General features: G+C 38.4%; 1 protein-coding gene and 1 long non-coding RNA gene across 3 annotated transcripts in view; one reads left to right on the top strand and one right to left on the bottom strand.

Annotated features, from left to right (window-relative positions):
• LOC309486259 overlaps nt 1-21,549 on the top strand; it is a 323,243-nt gene that overhangs the window by 251,884 nt on the left and 49,810 nt on the right. The window lies entirely within an intron of this gene.
• LOC309486229 (V-set domain-containing T-cell activation inhibitor 1) overlaps nt 16-21,549 on the bottom strand; it is a 50,852-nt gene continuing 29,318 nt past the window's right edge. Inside the window, exons 2-4 of one of the 2 annotated variants that reach the window (XM_082153492.1) lie at nt 16,301-16,657; nt 14,340-14,618; nt 16-734 (exon numbers count right to left, since the gene is read on the bottom strand). In XM_082153492.1, the coding sequence (XP_082009618.1) occupies nt 622-734; nt 14,340-14,618; nt 16,301-16,657 (749 nt within the window). In that variant the 3' untranslated portion in view covers nt 16-621. Of the gene's footprint in view, nt 735-12,901; nt 13,702-14,339; nt 14,619-16,300; nt 16,658-21,549 lie in introns of those variants that run through there. The other variant, XM_082153491.1, reaches the window with a different exon arrangement.

Below are 21,549 nucleotides of genomic sequence, written 5' to 3'. Positions count from 1 at the left end.
ATTTGTCCAGTCAATGTTTTTAAATATATCAGTCTTAAAGCTGAAGTGTGTCATTTCTGAGGCTCTATAGTCCTGCCTCAAACTCATGCAATGGGTTGAGCCGGTGTTCAGGCAGTGCTAGATATTGTAATTGCATCACTTTATGGACATATTTTTCCATTAATGGCAATTTTAAAAGTAGCTGTGAATTCTGCAAAATGTAATTTTTGTAAAATTTCTTCGACTATTCTTGATTCTTTTTATAAAGGCTAAAAAGCATGAAATGTACCTTTTTCTCGGGTTGTACTTCACAGTTACTATACTAGTGAAGGATTTGGGAGTGCAAGCTAAACTAATGAAATTGATGGCTAATTTCGCTGGTACTTGTGACTAAGTGACAATAAAGGCTACTACTACTACTACTACTACTAATGGATTGCAATTACAACAAAAATCACACACTTCAACTTAAATGGTTTCTTGTACTTCTCTACCAAATCTGGTTTATATAAAAACTAGTTGAGTAGCATAACTACTTTAAATACAAGAATAAAAGCCCACTTTGGTAGTAGTTGTAAGTGCACAGCACAGGAATATAAATTCCAAGCTATTCATAGGAATTATGAGTCCAGTAATATGAAGTCACTGCTTGTCACGGCAGTATAACCATAGCAGAAGGCCTGTTGAACACAGGAGGATGGTACACAATACAGACAGAACCACAACAGATGTTCTGGAGTTGTGGATGTTCTCATCTGAAATAAAAGACAGACAAGAGGAACACGTCACTGACAAATTACTCTAGTCTTCATTTCCAAACACCTTACAGTCAACATAAAACTGAGCAATTTTACTTCTATAATGACGTTTCAAACAGAATGTTCAGTCATATTTAACATAAAAGTGAAAATTATTTTTCCTTTGAAATATTGTGCACTGATGAATCAAATTTTAATTTCTTTTAATTTCATATTGAGTTTAAATGACACTTTATCTACGTTCAAAGATTTGGGTTCAGTGGAGTTTTTAATGTTTTTGAAAGTCTCTATGAAAGTCTCTAAAGGCTGTATTTGTTTATCAAAAAACAGTAAAAAGTAATATTTAGAAATAGAATTACAATTTAAAAGAACTGTTTTCTATTGGAATATATTAAAATGTAATTTATGGTAAATCTGAATTTTCAGCATCATTACTGCAGTCTTCAGTGTCACATGATCCTTCAGAAATCATTCTTATATGATGATTTGCTGCTCAAGAAACAGTTCTGATTATTATCAATGTTGGAAACAGTTGTGCTGCTTAATATTTTTGTGGAAACCATTATAGATTTTTCAGGATTCTTGGATGAATAGAAGTTCAAAAGAGAAATTTATTTTCAATAAATAAATAAAAATTGTTACAATGTAAAAGTTTTTACAGGCACTTTTGATCAATTTAATACGGAGCCCCTGAAGGTTTAAAAAAAAAAAAAAAAAAATATACAGACTTTCGCGTGCTCGCGAGAAAACTCTCACGTGCTCACTACTAGAAACTTTCGCGTGCACACGAGAAAACTATCGCGTGCTCACGCGTTACAATTTCCGGTTTGCGTTATAGTGTCTTTACTACAAATGTGGGAAAAGGGATGAGATGAGTACGGAAGAGGATTAGGGTCATCAATGGCTCTGAGGCCAGGCAATAATAAAAAATAAAACCATCTCGAGATTAAAGTCATTATAATGCGAGATTGAAATAGTTAAATTTCGAGAAAAAAAAGTCGAAATACAATCTTGAGAATGAACTCATTAAATATTGAGAATAAAGTCGTTGTCTTTCGAGAAAAAACTCGTTAAATTTCGAGAAAAAAAGTCGAAATACAATTTTGAGAATTAACTCATTACATTTAGAGAATAAAGTCGTTGTGTTTCGAGAAAAAACTCGTTAAATTTCGAGAAAAAAAACTCGAAATACAATCTTGAGAATCAACTCATTAAATTTAAATTTAACACGGCTAGTACAGTATGCAACCCCTAAACATGACTTAGAGCCAGTTGTCACTGTTTTGTTGAATGGGAAACGACTTCCAGCTTTGGTTGACACATGTTGTGCCCACATATTGGTAGAGGCCAAATGTGTACCCCGAGATAGCTGGAGTGAGGAGGAGACTGTGACTGTTTGTTGTGTTCATGGGGACAGTACTAATTTGCCAAAAGCTGAAGTCTACATCGAGGTGCATAATCAGCCATATCTCATGAAGGTTGGAGTAGCTCAGAGTCTGCCATACCCCATTTTGCTAGGCACAGATTTACCAGTGTTGGTTGATTTGGTACAAGAGATGGCATGGTGTGGAATAGTAACAAGGGCTCAGGCTAAGAAGCAAGAACAAAACACACCATTCCAAGAAACTGAGAAGACACTGCAATCCATGCCTTTTTTTTTTCTGAGGTTATTGTCACAGAGCCATAACCTACAGCAGAGGATAGGCTGCAGCTACGTAGAGAGTGTGTGGAAAGCTTGACAGAGACCGCAGAGCAAGCTGAGGTAGAGACAGAGGAACCTGACTTGAGCGATACAGATATTGTCATTCCAAATAACCTAGCTAAGCTCCAGAATGAAGATTCCACCTTAGCTGACTGTTTTAAGCAGGTACAGAATAAAGAAGTGAATGCTTGTTTGGATGAGAGGTTTGTACTGAATAATGGACTCTTGTACAGAGAAAGTAAGGAGGACGGGATGCAGTTGGTTGTACCCCAGACACAGAGAAGGGAAGTATTAGATCTAGGTCATTCCGTTCCCTGGGCAGGTCACTTGGGATTTATGAAATCCTTAATGCAGATTGCAAAGAGGTTTTATTGGCTTAGAATGTACAGCGATGTGAAGGAGTTCTGTAAGACATGCCCTGAGTGTCAGCTTGCTGTTGGTCGTACCCCTGCTTATGCCCCACTTATTCCATTACCTGTTGTTGACTCTCCCTTTGAAAGAATAGGAGTGGATATAGTTGGCCCACTGGAAAGAAGTCAGGCAGGGAACAGATTCATTTTAGTAATTTGTGACTATGCTACAAGGTACCCTGAGGCTTATCCCCTTAGAGAGGTCACTGCCAAAAAGATATCCACAAACACTTTTGAGGTTCTTTTCACAAGTGGGCATACCACGGGAGGTTCTCACAGACCAAGGACCCAACTTCATGAGCCATATCCTACACTAGGTATATCAACTTCAAGGGATTAAGAGAGTGCGAACCACCCCGTATCACCCTCAGACTGATGGGCTGGTCGAACGTTTTAACCAGACCCTAAAAGCCATGCTCAAAAAGTTTGTCTCCGAAACCGGCAAAGACTGGGACAAGTGGCTGCCTTTCCTTCTTTTTGCCTATCGGGAAGTACCCCAGGCCTCAACAGGATTCTCCCCTTTTGAGCTCCCTTATGACCCTTGGATGTGCTGAAAGAGAGCTGGGAAGCCACACATAAGCCCAGTAAGCAAAACATTATGACTTATGTCCTCAAGATGAGAGAGCAAATCCAAAAGACCACAGCTCAAGTCCGAAAGAACTTGCTCCAGTCCCAAGCCCAGCAGAAAGAGTGGTATGACAAAGCAGCCCGAACACGCAGTTTCAATCCTGGTGATAAGGTCCTTTTGCTGTTGCCAACATTGGAAAACAAGTTGTTGGCGAAGTGGCAAGGTCCCTATGAAGTAAAGCGAAAAGTGGGTCCAGTGACCTACGAAATCGAAATTCCTTCCAGAAGCCAGCCTCTGCAGGTATTCCACATCAACATGCTAAAGAATTGGCATTCCCGTATACCATCATCAGATATGTCCGAAAGCACAGCAGCCCCAGTGATTGACAACGCTATGTTTGTGAGAGCAGTAGCAGAGGAGGAGGAGGTAGAAGAGCAATACATCCCTGGACATCCAGGCAAGAGCGAACTAAATCTCAATCACTTGACTGAGAAACAGAAACAGCAGCTGATGGGATGCTTACCTGACCAACTTTTCATGGAGTCACCCGGTAGGACAGACCTGATCAGTCACTCCATCATTCTGAACGACCCCAAACCCATCTGACAGCCTGTCTAGCGTGTACCTGAAAGACTGCTGCCAGTAATGAAAGAGGAGCTAAAGACCATGCAGAGTCTGGGGGTAAAACCATCCACCAGTGAGTGAAGCAGCCCTATTGTGCTGGTACCTAAGAAGGATGGCACTCTCCAGTTCTGCCTGGACTTCCGTAAACTGAATAGTGTCAGTAAGTTTGACCCTTACCCCATGCCAAGAGTAGATGAGCTGGTTGAAAGACATGAAAGAGCAAAATACCTCAGTACTCTAGATCTCTGCAAGGGGTACTGGCAAGTTCCATTGAAGCCAGAATGCAAGGAGCTTACAGCATTTAAGACCCCATTTGGACACTCTCAGTTCCAGGTTCTTCCATTTGGGCTTCATGGTGCTCCAGCAACATTTCAGAGAATGATGGACCAGATTCTCCAAGGGACAGAAATGTTTGCTGCAGCCTACTTGGACGATATTATCATCTTTAGCCAGAGCTGGGAGGAACATCTAGGGCATCTCCAAGAGGTGCTAAAGAGGATAAAGACTGCTGGATTGACCATCCGCCTAGACAAGTGTGGCCTGGCCAAGGCTGAGACCCAATACCTGGGGTATGTACTAGGACATGGGTTGGTCCGACCACAAGTTGGTAAAATTGAAGCCATTAAGAATGCTGAGAGGCCTGTGACCAAAAAGCAGGTACGGTCCTTTTTGGGACTGGTTGGCTGGTACCGAAGGTTTGTACCAAACTTTTCAGACCGGGCAGTTGCCCTGACTAACCTCACCAAAAAGTGCCACCCAAACAAGGTGACTTGGACTATGGTGAAAGGGCCTTCCAGGATTTGCAGGACTCGTTATGTAAGGAACCACTGCTTCAGAGTCCTGACTTTGAGCAACTGTTTACTGTGCAGACTGATGCTTCAGAGCATGGCCTAGGAGCTGTGCTGTTGCAGGGTGAACAAGGACATCTAAAACCCATTGCCTATATCAGTAGGAAGCTCCTTCCCCGAGAGACAAAGTACTCAACGGTGGAGAAGGAAAGCCTTACAATTAAATGGGCATTAGACTCTCTGCGATACTATTTGCTGGGACGCAAGTTTCGGCTAGAGACTGACCATCGGGAAATGCCCGAATAACTAGGTGGTTTCAAGCCATTCAGCCCTTTGATTTTGAGGTGCTGTACAGGAAAGGAGCACAGAATTGTACCGCTGATTTTCTCTCAATGACACCTCAAGAGGTGTCAGGAGAGGGAGGGGGAAATGTCACAGATAGCCTGTGACCTAAGACTAAAAGGACTTTTATTTTGAAAGGACTGCTGAAGTGAATGTACACCCATGAACAGATTACACCAATACACACAAACAATCTACATGCCGGCAAAATAACATTGTATACTAGATGTGTGGTTATTTTTCTGTTTAGGTGGTGTAATAGGCCCTCTGCTTAGTTCCATGTTTAAAAAAAAAAATATTTTCTTTTCTTTTGTTGGTTGTTTGTTTTGACTCAATGCTAAATGTTTTGTTTTGTTTTGTTATATGATTTAACATTCAAAGAAACCACACCAAACTCTTATACAAATGTACACAGTTTATTTCCCCTGTAACAAACTAACATATACACATAAAATACTGTTATACTCACATTGTGGGTCACCTCTCTACTGGCAAACCCATGTGCAGCGACGGCTGCCATTTTAAAGCTTCTAATTGCCCAGTAGGAAGGGCACTTTCATTGTCAGTGACATCACAGGGGGAAATCAGGGAAACTATCATTTCTCAGACATTTTTCTTTGCAATGTTTAGACATAATTTTGTAATTAATAGTGTGATGCATAGGTTGCATGGTAATACCATTTGTTTAAAATATATCTATATATATATATATTTCTTTTGCCTTAGTTTTTGTTACTGTATATATTTTGGCTTGGGAATCACTTTTGCACCAAAATAAACACCCTGGATTGAGAATTCTTCTCCATCGTCATTGATTTTACACCTTCACCGACGGTACAACCTAACACTTACAATGAATGCTGGTTTGGGAACTAGGTTATTTAAAAAAAAAATACACCCGATACAACAAATGTTTTTACCTAGGGTGATACTTATTCAATATTGTCCCGAGGGAAAAAAATGTGCAATGGAGATAAACCTATTCAATCAGACAATGAAGGACCGATTCTCAATCTAATCTCAATCTACTCTCCAGAACTCACTCGCACACACAAATTGTGTTTTCATGTTTTATGGGGATTTTCCGAAGACATAATTATTTTTATATTGTACAAACTGTATATGCTGTTCCCTAACTCTACCCCTAAACCTACTCATCACAGAAAATGTTAAGCATTTTTACATTTTCAAAAAACATCACTTAGTATGATTTATAAGCTGTTTTCCTCATGGTGACCAAAAAATGCCCACATTTTGTCCCCATAATGGAGGGTTTGCCAGGACCACACACACAACAAAGGGCCTATTTACACCCGGTCAAGTCATGCATTTTCTCTGATTAGATCAGATCATGAAATGACCGTGTAAATAGGTGTAAATGCCCTCTGAAATGCTTTCGAGGTTTAAATACATTTTACATTTTACGTTTTACAAATACATTTAAAACACATTCCAAACGAAACGGGACATGAACACTCAGGAAAAAAGGAACAACGTTGTCACTGGGCCAGCTGTCACTTACATCCTAAATGGTACATAAAAGTACCTTAAAGGTACATATTAGTACGTCAAGTGTACATATTAGTAGCCTACTTTAAGTGAACATATTAGTGAAGCTACATGTGTAAATTTTTCTCCTCCCAAAATGGTAAAAAAAGATAAACATGTGAGAGCGTGTTATACTGGCAGACAGTGCTACTACTACAACACACAACGCCACAGATATGTCACGCCAGAGATGAACAGTTGCGCATCTTTCCACAGCAAGCAAACACACAAACTGTCAACAAATTCAACCTTTGGTGTCCTGTCAGATCCTGAAAGCTCAACATTTCATTAAAAGTGGTGAGCGCTATATTCTCTCCCCAGTGATGACACAGCTCAGTTGCTTTTGGGGATGCTTTTGACCTCTCGGTTGCTTTTGAGGATAAGAACGCTGTTGAATTTGCATTGCCTATAAGAACTGAAGATTGGATTTATTTTCATTTTGCAGAGACATTGGCCAAGTGTAAATTAAACAGTATTACAGTTTTTCTCGATTGCTTAAACACTATAACCACCAGGCGTTTGAACTAACATTTCAAAACAATAATGCCATTTATCAAAAACGCACACCCATTTCCCTAAACAATAAACACTAAGGGCCCTATTTTAACAATCTGAAACGCAAGTGTCAAGCGCAAAGCGCAAGTAACTTTGTGGGCGGGTCTCGGCGCTGTTGCTATTTTCCCGGCGGGATAAACGACTCTTGCGCCAGGCGCAAATCTAAAATGGGTTGGTCTGAAGTAGCTTCATTATTCATAGGTGTGGTTTGGGCGTAACGTGAAATAAACCAATCAGAGCGTCATCTCACATTCCCTTTAAAAGCAGACGTGCTTTTTCCATAGCGGATTGCTATTGTAACGGCGGTACATGTTACAATAGCAATCTATACATAGTAAATATGTAAACGAGTACAGAAAGACTAAAAAGTTTTGTTCATGTCATCCCTAGTAAAAAATAAATAAAAATACCAAAATCTATTTAAAATACTTTTTTTTCATGCTAAGTATACTTCAAATGCATAAACATATTTAATGACATATCACTTAAGACTTACTGATATAACATTTTGATTAAACTATCAAATCATGATTTTCCTAAAATGTTTTTTTAATATCACTATTACTAAGGATAGTATGATCACTGTATGATATCGGTGTTTAAATGCAATATATTAAATGTTTACCTAAAGTATACTTGCAATAGTTCCACTTTAGCCCAATCAAATATACTTAAGTATATTTTAGTTGAACTTCAGCACTATTTCCGGATAACTAAAGTGCATTAAGCACAAAAATAGTTGTTCCAATTTAGCAGACTTTAAGTATACCAGTTTAGTTGACTAAAAGTACAATTGCAGGGTATTTATATTAAGCACATAAATATGTAAATGTATTTGTAGTATACTTTTTTTTTCTCACTATCTCAAGTGTTTATATTTAATTATAAATGATAGTGCCTCAGAACAAAGCATGCATCACAGCCTGACACCAGCAAAAATTCCCCTAGAGCTACAGGCCAAAACTTGAGCTTTATTTTCACATTCACATCAACACAACCCTAAGCCTGCCAGTTATTACATAAATGTGATCGGTGTAGATAGAGAGATAGATAGACAGAGTTGGAGTGATTTGTTTTCTGCTTCTTTTCTTTCCCTTGCGAAAAAGAAGTTTATTCAAGTGTGCTATTAGTATACTTATTTTAAACTAAAAATAAGAAAGTACAGTAGCCTACTTAAAATTGCACTTAAGTATACTTGACTTAGACTGACAGAAAAGTGTAAATGTATTTGACCTATTCTTGTACTCAATCTTTTGATCGAGATATACTTAAAAGTATAATTAAGTATTCTAAGTATACTTGGCTAGTAGTTGTGTTTACTCTTTTGTAGTTGTGTTTTACTTTTATAAACTTACATTGTTTGAAAATACTGATTTATAAAGAACACAGATATGTTCCTAATTATAAGTATCTTTAGGCTAGTGCACATAGGAATTTACTTCAAATCTACTGTACGGATTCCCTGGTAATCCAGAGTTCTCGCGAGAGCACAAGTTGAATTTGCTCAGCGAGTAACTCTGGTGTCGAGTAATGATGCTCATTAAATACGCCCCTCTATCTGAGCTGCACCAATCACATCGAGTTATCTGATATAGGCGGGCCAGAGGCGAGATGACGACAGCGCTGCGAGTAATCATTGCAAGATGGCTATGGATGAACACCATTTGTTTGAAACGGCTTTGGCCGCTACAATGAAAGATTTAGACTTTTTCTCTAAAAGAGGGACAGAAGACTGCGCTCGAATCGTTCCTTTGCAAGAAGGGCGTTTTTGCTGTTTTGCCGACCGGATACGGTAAGAGTCTAATCTACCAGTTAGCTCTGCTGGTAGCTAAGCGATAACTTGTTGTGATTGGTCGTAGTGTTATCCAATTGCGTACAGTGAGATTTTCAAATGCATGCTTTGTGCCGCCCCTCGAGCTGGCAGATTTTCATTAGTCGACGCCAGACCATTAATCTTTCAGATTTAGGTCTGGATTTCCAGGCTACTGTACGGATGTAGTCTTTGGCAAAAACATTTTTGTTTAAAATGTTGCTTTTGGAGACATGGATATCCAGAAAATTCAGACCAAGAGTAAAGTAGATTTGAAGTAAATTCCTACACTACCAGTGCAGTAGCCTACACAAAAATTCTGAACATATCTCTTTTCTTTATAAATCAATATTTTCAAAAAATGTACGTTTATAAAATCGTATGTAAAACTATTAAAAAAGTAGGCTATTTAATAGGCTACTCGATCAAAAGAGTAAACACAGCTACTAGCCAAGTATACTTAGAATACTTAATTATACTTCTAAGTATATCTCGATCAAAAGATTGAGTACAAGAATAGGCCAAATATAATTAGAGCAGTATAACTTATTAGACAGTATAAGTCAAGTATTATTATTATTATGACTATTGCACTTAAGTGCAATTTTAAGTATATTTCTGAGAAGTACACACAAATTTGACTAAGTATCCTTTCTTATTTTTAGTTTTAAAGAAGTATACTAATAGCATACTAATTCCTGGTGGAGGAAAACGTTTTTTGACTTGCTCCTCCTAAATTATGTGGGAAAGACTCCACATTGTCCGCAACCCCATCCCTGGGGTTTATCCACCCATCCCTTTCAGACAGATTCCTCTTGTGTCAACAGTTACTCCTGTTGAATGTGGCTTGTCTATGTGGTATTTTATGCCTACGTTTTCCTGGATACCAGAGCTGTTGACACATCACAAATACTTGCTTCCCTAGACACAGATGAGAATGACCAGCCAACACCATTGACGCGGCAACAATTTTTCCTCTTTTGAACTCTGATATATCTCTTTATGTAGAGCTGTGCTATTGCTCTACATAAAGAGATATATCAGAGTTCAAAAGAGGAAAAATTGTTGCCGCGTCAATGGCGTTGGCTGGTCATTCTCAAACTGTGCTATGGCGTGTCTGAGAGAGAGAAGCGGAGGGGAGGATCCGTGTCAACGTTGTCGTCTGGACGTGAAAAAAGCGTAGGCTACTTGTTTACCAAAATAATGCCATTTCTGCCACTGGTTGTCCTTCCATGCTTCACGTTTTTTGCAAACTGCTTGATAAGTTCGAGAAGATCTCACTGTGCCCTGAAAATCTCGTCTTATAAGAACCTCATAGTTCACTATGCACTTCATAGCACATCACTAGATGTTTGACAAACAAATATTTTATATTGTTTTATAACACTTGGCATACTTGGAATAATGAAAACACTTGGAATAATATGACACACCCAGACAACATTATTACCACATATTTTGTTGGGAAAACAACATCTCCCTGAAATAGCATAGCCACTCGTGATGGGTTTCTGAATTAAATGCGATTTTCTTTTTTGGGTGAACTATCCCTTTATTGACTCAACAATTTGTCAAAACAAGAGAGTATTTCAGAAAGTCCAATGGGAATACTTTGAACTAGGCCTACTGCCATTTCACCAACTGCTTCTTGGCAAACCACAGCAATGATCCCTTATGGAATGAAAATATATTTCCCATATATGAATTATCAATTTGAATATGAAAATATACAGAATAATATACTGTGTTAATATATTAAAATATATTGAATAATACATAACAAATTATTTGCCATACATGGTCAATGCATATATTGCAGTATATTGAAAAATATAAGCACTAGTTTTCCATATATGGAAATGTATTATGTAACATATCGCATCATACTTTGCAGTATATTCCAAAAAATGTTTACACACTATTAAGATAACTGCGCAGACCGATTGGCATCTGACTTGAAGTAGTGCATGGCGATTAGCAATTTTTTCCAGCTTGACACCGTGCCGACATCACGTCACTGTGACATATGCCATCAAAATACAAAATAAAGGCCATCTTGAATAGAGCTATTCGAGAGCAGTCGGCTTGCTCATTTATTGGTATTTAAATATTATGTTAAACTTTATTCTTGTTCGTACAGGTGTTGTTTTAGGCAGTAAATAAAGTGTTGAATGAAAAGTGTTTCTGTTGCTTCATGAAAACGTCAGAACAGCTGTATTTGACAAACATTGCATGTCGTCCTATCTGTGATGAAGTGCAAACATTGTGCGAGCATCACTACGGGAAGCAGACAAAGTAATTACAGTTCTCAATGGCTAAAACACCAAAAACCCATTGGCTGAACAAAGTTCTCAGTTGCCTGAACTCATTTAGCTAATTGTGCAGTCTGTTGTCAATACCTTAAAGGTCCCATGACATGAAATTTCCACTTTCTGAGGTTTTTTAACATTAATATGAGTTCCCCTAGCCTGTATATGGTCCCCAAGTTTCTAAAAATGTTAATCGGTGTAAATCGAGCTTTTGCTATTTTTCTCTGCCTTTGAGAAAATGAAAGCTCAACCGGGCTGATCTTGAATCTCCTCCTTATGACGTCATAAGGAGAAATGTTACCTCCCCTTTCTCTGCTTTGCCCGCCCAGAGAATATTTCTCACCCATGAGAAAATGAGCTAGGAAGTAGAACGCGCGCGCGCGATTTTAGTTTGTCCACGAGAGATATCATGGCTTTTGAGCGAGCGAAGCATAATAATTGCTCAATAATTGGATGTACAAATGAACATCGAATGGTCAATACAGAGCTGGGCTTGCTGAACGTCGGACAAGTAATTCAACAAATTGTATATAAGTGTGTTGCTTTACTGTTTATGGTTACCTAGCTTCTTACACGTAGAATGTGGCTGTCACATTAGCTATGCAGCTATGCAGTTACTTGCGCTAATGTAAAGGTAGACAGCATCAAGTTACACACACTGTAACGCGAGTGTTGTACACATCTTTGTTATTTGGATAACCGTTTTCCTGTTGGTTATATGGCGCGCGCGATATCCGCATTTTAAGATCGCAGAGCTTGATGTAATTGTAATAAGATAAATTACAGACGTTACAGATCTCTCATGAAAAGGCAACAGTAGGTTAGCATTAGCTACATGATGATAACTGTAAACCATCCGAATAAAGTACCGTATCCAGACATAATATTTTTAACTAACCATTCGGAAACGTCCTGCTGGAGCCGCTGAGTTGCAACTTCTTCATCCGTTGCTTCTCCATCTGGATCAGATTCTGGGTCAAACTGAAATGCTTGAACGACTGCGTGTCTTCGTGCCATTGCAATATATCCAACATAAACAAACATGCACGTTACCGTTGCGCAAGATGGTCAAGGCCACACCCACCCTCCACCTTGCGCTGCCTTTCTCCTCCTCATTAGTATTTAAAGCTACAGACACCGAAACGGCCCGTCTGAAGGAAGCTCATTCTGGGACTGGCTTGTAGTGGCTATAATTCTGCACCGAGGCTGAATTTTTGGAAAGAGATTTCAGATACAGTACTAAGGACCATTAAGGACTATATTAAAGCCTACAAAAAGTAGCATGTCATGGGACCTTTAAACCATTTCACATGGTAAAACACAATTTGCAGATCTCACTTAGACTTTTCAGCAAAACTCTAAACACATTCTGCACTCTAATGCATGTCATCCACACTGGTAAACACAAGTGGCAACAATCAAATACAAATAAAGACCATATGTCATTGAACACAACCACTCAAAATTGATTTAACCTGTTTCAAATGATGCCCAAAGACAAGAAGCAGCACATTGATCACATGTTTACTCCTTTGATTTTAGTATTGAATACTGTAGTACAGTGCATTGTAGGCTGTATACTGTACAATGAACAAATTGTATGGCCCTGAACATTGTGCTTTCCATTTGTTAATAGGACTGACTGCTCAATAGATTTTGACTGGTTGCAGGTTCATATCAACAAAGAACAAGAATGACTGTATCACAGAGACAAAGGACAAGTTTGGGCGATGCAGGGTACAGTGCTGTAAAAATAGAGGTACTAGGAGGAGAAAAAAAAAAAAATTTGCAAAGAGCAAAGCAGATTAGTAATTTCTGATCAATTTTGAGCTACTATGATAGAACATGTTTTCGTTCATCAAAAGACAATGATGGAAAAATATTAAATTTGTTTTGAGATTAAAAATGTACTTCTCCCTGAGCTTTTTGATGGTACAGTAAGGTGTCACGGTTAAGTCTACAAACAGAATAGCAGTCCATAGATATCTTTCGAGAACTATATGTTTTGAACAATGTGTTTTCTATTTTTTGGTGTATTCTTTACTGACTGCTTGATAGTGTATATCATTGTGATCACTTTGTTTTTGATTTGAGAGTTTTGTAAATAGTGCTTGAAGATGAGGTTTTGTGCTTAATGTTTTCAGAAAAAGGAGCAAGGTTTCAGAAATTGTGTTTTAGCAATTGAGAAAAACTGTAAGATCAGACTGAGCACCAAACACACCTGTAGCCAATCGGCAGTCGGGGGCGTGTCCACTCGTGATGGGGGAGGAGAGAGAGAGAGTGAGCAAGCCAGGCATTTGTAGAAAGACTGTAGAAAGAGAGATGGCTGCGATATTACCAGAGGAAAGGGTCAGAGGAATATAATTGGAAAAAGAAGGGTTACAATCAGGCAAGAGCTTTAGGAATCATGTTAATATTGGAGAAGCTTTCCAGTGCTGGAGAGAGATTAGAGAGCGGGAACCGGGAAGGCCTGAAAAGGTTGCGTTGTTATCATTGGCTTTGCTGTGTTTCACAGAACCAAGATATGCGGTTGTTGAATCAGCTAATACTTGTGAATCACCATACTTTGCACGAGCTGTCTGATTTAACATTGATAATAATTAGAAACGTTTCTTGAGCAAATCAGCATGTTTGAATGATTTCTGAAGGATGATGTGACACTGAAGACTGGGAGTGATGATGCTGAAAATTCAGCTTTACATCACAGGAATAAATTACATTTTAAAATATATTCAAATAGAAAAAAGTTTTATTAAATTGTAATAATATTCCACAATTGAACCGACCCCAAACGTTTGTAAAAATCCGTCAAATCCTCATATTTTTGCAACATCGGTTTGGAACACAATAAAATTAATCAAATGATTGATCAAATGAAAACTAGTATCCCATAGAGCCATGCAATAAAAAATTAATAAAAACATTCCCCCTAAAAAAGATGCTTACCATAGCTGAGGAGAACATGCCTCTGTAGCTCCTGATGCGCTGTAGGGTTTTTTAGAGTAAACGTGATATTGAACGGTGAATTCTGGGTTACGTAGCTGCTTTTTAAGTAGTACAGCCCTCCATCTGATGCAGACGAGACCTCCTCCTGGTGGTCAGTGAGATTCTGATCCCCCGACCCCAGCCACAGGATCTCTGGCCTCGGGTAGCCCTCCATCTCATACTGGACCATCACAGTGGAGGAATTGAGATGGATGCTTAACCTCGGCTCGGAATAGAAGGCTTGAAGACACAAAACACACAAACAATGATTTACCAAATCAAATACATTCATTCAAATCTCTCACATCTAACTGTAAGAAGTCAAAATCTATTTGACTTGGTATATGCATTAGTTCAGAATACAGAGTTTCAACACAAAAGTTGGATAGTCATTAAAGTTGGATAGTCATGCAATAGTTCACACTAAAAAAGAAATTCCCTGTCATTATCTACTCACCCTCGTTAGTTCCAATTCCTTCATTTATGTTGCACCTAAAACATTGCAATACGGGTTTGGAACACCATGAGGATAAGTAAATAATTACAGAACGATTGATTTAATTTGAATGGTGACTTCTAGTGTTTGGCAGAGTAATTATAGTTAAAGGTACACGATGTAACTTTTTTTGTTCAAAATGAACAATAATTAAATAATGAGTCAATACATCATCCATCCTTCTTCCAAAATGTGTTTTTGTTTAACTCTGATTCACTATGGTAAGCTTATTATTAAGTGTTTATCAGTTTCACAGACAAGGCTTAAGCCTATTCCCAGACTAAAATGCATGTTTGAGATGTTTTAACTGAAACCAACTTGCACTGGCCTATTTTGAAATATGTCAGTGCCATTGTTTTGTCTTAAGATGCACATCAGTAATGTTTTTTTTCTAAGCTACTTAAATGTCCTAACTGAACTAAGGCCTGATCCTTGCTTAATCTAAGCCCTGTCTGTGAAAACTGGCCTTCATTTTAGAAATGTCGGGATGGTTTTTATGGGAAATTGCGTACATATGTCACTCTCGTGTGTGTTTTGTCATATCCGTAATTAGAGAAAAGTTGCTCCGGCTACTTTGCCGCTTGTTTTGTGTGGGAGTGGCAGAGGTTAGTTGTCACAACGAGTGAGAAAGGTTGATATGGAGCAGCAAAATCTCAAACCTCCTGGAAATCACACATTTATAAATAAAGAAAATTATAAATAAATAAATAAAAATTATATATATAAATATATATATATATAAACAGAACAGAGAAGATTGTCTGCTGGCAAAAATAGAAAGCGACAGATCTCGTAATAAAACAAGAATCAACACTGGCTTGGCTTTTCGGAGATGGCGAAAACTGAGGGATTTGAAATGTTGTAAAAGTGACGCAAGATGGCGTTTTTATTATACAACAGGTGAGTATGTTATTTTATTGAACAGATAAATTGCCATATGTCGCTCTCTAGCAGAGTTCATTGTAAAGCATTATCTATTGTGAAGATCATTTCTTTATGGTTGTTTTAGCGCTGTGCTGGAATTTATTTTCAAGGAAGTATCGTGTCTATTAATGGGTAAAGCTACAATAACGTCTCCTAGTCAGCTTGAGATCCTTTCCATCTAACCTGGTTATATCTCTTAAGCCTAGTAGTTATTGTCTAATGAGCAGTAGGATAACCATATTCATCCGCACAGTCACGCAGAACCGAAGCACAACCAAAACTATTTTTTATTTTATTTAACTTGATGTAGTAAAGTAATTGAAACTTAGAATTAATAAAACCATACAGACATATTTGAAAAAAGTTAATACATATTACAAAAATGCACAACAAAATCACCAAACTTAAAATAAAAACTAAATATAAGAATAAAAACAAATTGAAAATATTAATAAAATCTATAACAGTATATTAAATATACTAAAATAACGCTGGCATTTACCTGGGTAGACCAGCTGTAGCTCTCCTTTGCCAGTTCCCTTGCTGTTGCTCACTGTGCACACGTATTTCCCTGCATCCTTCAGTCCAAAATTTGCTATACTCAGAGATGCATTTCCTTTAGCAAGTTCACTGTGGTTTAACTTTGTTCGTCCTTTATAATCTGAGTCTTGTAGTTCAAGCTTGTCCGTCTGGTAGTAGAAGCTGTGAACCACTCGTGCAGCTTCGCCTGGGTCTTCCCGTTGCCAGTTGACCACCAGTTGGAGGATATTTACGTCTGGCTCGAATTCACATGAAAGAAAAGCCTTTGCTCCACGGACTACGACAACAGGACCGGGTGTTACTCTGACGGAAAAGGAGTCTAGGAATGAGAAATTATAATTATATTGAGAGATAATGTTTAGAGGAAGCACAACTTAGTAAATTTAATGCAAATACATTCAATGCCTGTTTACTTACACTTAGCTATCATACAGCGCACAAAGACACCCATTTCAATTTGACGTTAATACGCTGCTAAGCTTTCCAGTTAAATGATCTAGAAATTTGAGATAAATTTACTTGAGATGCAACAATGCATAAGACTTAAGGACTTTTCATAGTCTTAATAGTACTTAGATAGGCTACTTAATAGTCTACACTTATAGATAAAATCGATGAAAACATGTCTTAAAATCTTATGCAACGTTGCTTCTCATGTAAATTATCTCATATTTAAGGATTTGTATGCTGTAAAAAAAGAAAAGAAAAGAAAAACGAATTTCTGCCAGAACATTATCTGTTAAGTTAACAGACATTTCCTTTAACTCAAAAACACAATGCAATGCCTTCATTAAAATATGGGTAAAACACCTGTGAAAAATCAATATGGAAAATTGCTTCATATTTACTGTAACACAGTTCGTTGTTGTGGGAAGAAGGAGGCGGGAACCGGCGAACATTCACCGTTATTATTTATTATTCAACTTTAATAATACGATAAACAAATACAAAACGAAAGTAAAAGACAGCAGCCCCTCACAGACGACTGCTGTCACATATAATAAAACAAACAAAACCCAACATAAGGCCAGGGGCCTCATGTATCAATCTTGCGTACGCACAAAACTTTGCGTACGCCAGCTTTCACGCTCACGGTCGGATGTACTAACAGTGAAATTAACGTGAGAATGTGCATGCCTCCATGCCAATTTCATATCTGGCGTACGCACATTTCTCATTGTTTTTGTGCGTTGGCGACTCTTACAGGCAATGAAGTGAAGTTGCAAACATTACACAGGTAACGAATTGTTCTACAAGTCTATCGCACCACCACCTGTGGGAAGCATTGCTTTTAATTTGCCATTTATAAAATAATTGACATATATTGTCACACGAGCCTTATGGGAATATTCTATCAATTATGCAATTAAGTAAGAACATATAAAAGCATATGCAAATTGATACAACCCTTAGTCTATGGCAATGGCAGCCTTGGCCTTATTAGAGGACATTGCTAATGGCAGAATCCGAAGAGAACGAGTTTTTAGGGACCACAGTGATTTTCTGGCCCAGGATGATGACTGGCTTATCAGCCGTCTCAGATTTCCAAGGGCTATCCGCTGGGAGCTCTGTGATGAGTTGGGTCCGAATCTAGAGAGAGAGACACCGAGGAGCCACGCAATACCCGTTCCCTTGCAGGTGCTGACAACTCTTGGTTTCCTGGTCTTTGAGCCGCGCAATACCAGCGGTATGGGTCGGGATCCTCTGCATGTCTACCAGGTATATAAGGTTCCCATATGATGCAGTTGACCAGCCAAATATTAAAACGCAATTTGCAGCGATAGCCGGTTTTCCTAATGTAATCGGAGCGATCGACTGCACACACATTGCTAAAAAGGCACCATCTGAAGAAGAATTTGCATATGTGAATCGGAAACATTTCCATTCAATAAATGTGCAGATTATATGTGATGCACAAATGCAGCAAACAAATATTGTGGCAAGGTGGCCTGGGTCAACCCATGATTCATACATCCTTACGAATAGCATGGTTGGGATGAGGCTCCAAGCTGGCAGGGTGCGCGATGGGTGGCTTCTTGGTGAGTGATGCATTTAAAGTTATGGTTCTATCTAATTGTATTATTTATTTTTATAAACAACCCTTCAGGAGACCATGGTTATCCACTAAAGATGTGGCTGTTAACCCCCCTCACCAACCCACAAACTGACCGAGAGCGCAGATACAATGATGCCCATTCTCGCACTTGGTCAGTTGTAGAGCGGGCGATTGGGCAGCTGAAATGTCGGTGGCGCTGCCTTGACAGGACTGGGGGGATGCGGTTATACCGCCCTGACAAGGTGTGCCGCATTGTGCTGGCCTGTGGTGTGCTGCACAATGTCGAGCACAGGCATGGCATACCACTTGGTGAGGTGGCAGCACCGCCAGATGACCCTGACCCAGGACCAATGTATGTGCAGCCCAACCAACAAGCCATTCAGGCCCGTCAACATGTGATTGCGAAAATATAAATGGTAATCGGAGACAAAGTTCATTTTTTGACCAATTCCTTTAATGAGTGGCTTATGTCTGTGGCTTATGTCTGTGGCTTATGACAATGCACAAATAAACATTAAACTTGTTAAACAAGAGAATATGTCTTGAGCCAGGTTATAGCAACAATTGCTAATTTCCACCTGTAGTCCTTGGGCAGGTATGACAAATTTGAAAACAAATTAACGATTTTAAAATAGAAATTCCACAGGATTATGGATAAAGTGATGTCCATTGTAATTAAAAACAAAAAGGTTTGCAAAAACAGAAACAGGGAGACCATCAGCCCGTTTACTCTCTGTCTCCCCCCTCCCCAGCAAACACACTTAAACAGTTCAGCAGCATCTTAGGCACATTAGAGTACAATCCAACTCTAGACACTCATTCATTCACACACACACACACACACACACACACACACACACACACACACACACACACACACACACACACACACACACACACACACACACACACACACACACACACACACACACACACACACACAGATACATTATCTCAAAGATCCGTGCAAACTTGTTTACGGTACTTAGCAACCAACCCTTTGTTTGGCATGAGAAAGTGTGAGAATCTGTACATAAGATATGTTCCGTGGGAAGGGTTTTCCAAACTCCCAAATTGAGTTTTATGTTGTGGGAAGCTACACTCCACCCTTGTGTCACTTCTAGTGACACTTCTAGTTGTTCGCACTGTTTTTTCAGAGGGGGGGAGCAGTAGTACTATATATGATTGTATGTAGCAAAGACACATTTGAGTGTTTTATTAGATTATCAAGACTAAGTATATCATATTTAGCCAGTATATGACAGTGATGATAATGACGTGTTTTTTTTGTCATGGGTCTTGAGGCAGTTTTTATACAAAGATCCCTAAAGGTTTTATGACTGTTTTACATGCCTGAGACCAGGATGTAATGCAGTACAAAAGGTGGGGGATGATCATAGCATTTAAATATGTACTGGATGCTTCAGTGATGAGAGAGTTTCTTATGTATCTAAAATTTCCTCAATTAAATTTCAATTTGTTGCAAAATTTTTTAACATGACCTTCAAAGCTAAGTGTCGAATCTAGAGTTACCCCCATATATTTAAATTTATCTACATATTTTAGATATTGGCCACTTACTAAAATTTACGGATACATTTTAAGTATAGACCGGTTTGTAAACATAGTTACAGTTTTTTCAACATTTAATGTGAGGCATGAGCCATGTAACCAGTCACTGATCTTTCTCATGACACTTGATCATTTTTTGGCTACGTCTGTTGCACTTCTCCCATGGGTATATAATACTGTGTCATCAGCATACATAACAATATTAATGCCCTTGCAGACCAAAGGCAGGTCATTAATATATAAGCAAAACAGCAGTGGCCCTAGAATTGACCCCTGTGGTACTCCCACAGTAAAGACAAGAGACGTAGACAATGTGCCATTTATTTGCATACATTGTTTTCGATTTATCAAGTACGATTTTATCCAATTTTGGACATTTGTGGAGATATCGTATTTGGCCAGTTTGTGTATCAGTACCTCATGGTTAACTGTATCAAAGGCTTTGCGTAAATCTAAGAAGACTGCTCCCACCACTCCTCCTTGATCAAAGCTAGTTTTAATCTCCTCAATGAAGTAGCAGCATGCAGTTTCAGTGGAATGTTTTTACCTGAAACCAGATTGCATAGGATGGAAAAAGGACTTAGAGTCCAGATGTGCTCTTAGTTGTTCTGCCACAACCTTTTCAATAAACTTTGATGCAACTGGGAGAATACTGATGGGTTGGTAGTTAGAGACCACTTGAGTATTCCCAGATTTATGCACAGGCGTGACAATGGTAGGCTTAAGTACACTGGGAAAGATGTTTTCGTTAAAAGACTTGTTTATAATCATCGCTAGAGGTATCATAATAGATGTCTTGTGTTGTTTAAAGAAAGCTGTATCACAACCATATATATCTTTAGCTTTACTATTAGATAGAAGTGAAATTACATTTTCCACTTTCACTGTGTTGATTAAGGAAAACTTGAAAGCAGAATCATCACAGGTTAAAGCTTGTGTGAGTTGAATTTTTGGTAAACTTAGACTCAATTCTCGTACCGAATTTATGAAATAATCATTAAAACATTCCCCAATAATTTGGCTCTATCACTCTCTCTCCTCTCTCCACCTATAGCTGGTGTGTGGTGAGCGCACTGGCGCCGTTATACTGTGGCTGTCGTCGCATCATCCAAGTGGATGCTGCACACTGGTGGTGGTTGAGGAGAGATCCCCTGATATGATTGTAAAGCGCTTTGGGTGTACAGTAGTACATATGAAAGCGCTATATAAATGCCTCATTCATTCATTCATTCATTCATTCATTCACCATGAGTTTTAAATGTTCATTTGCTGATTTTTCCCTTCCAAGTAATTTGTCAATGCTCTTCCATAACTTTTTATAGTTTCCTTTTGCCTCACTAATAACATTGAGGAAGAAATTTGCTCTAGCCTTTCTAAGTTGTTGTGTGACTTTATTTCTTAAACTTTTAAGATGATCAGTATTTAATTTTTCATTTTGAAACTTTTTCAAAAAAGCATCCCTTTTTTTCATTAATTCCCAGAGATTTGTGTTAAACCAGGGTAGAATATATTTTTTTATTTGTTTTCTTGCCCCATTTCCTGGTGCATTTTAATATAATGCCTTTAATGGTCGATATTAAATC

Source organism: Leuciscus leuciscus (assembly GCF_965113295.1).
Source record: "Leuciscus leuciscus genome assembly, chromosome: 22".
Taxonomy (NCBI): Eukaryota; Metazoa; Chordata; class Actinopteri; order Cypriniformes; family Leuciscidae; genus Leuciscus; species Leuciscus leuciscus.
The sequence above is the reverse complement of the archived record's forward strand: the minus strand, read 5'-3'. Positions and strand labels throughout refer to the sequence as shown.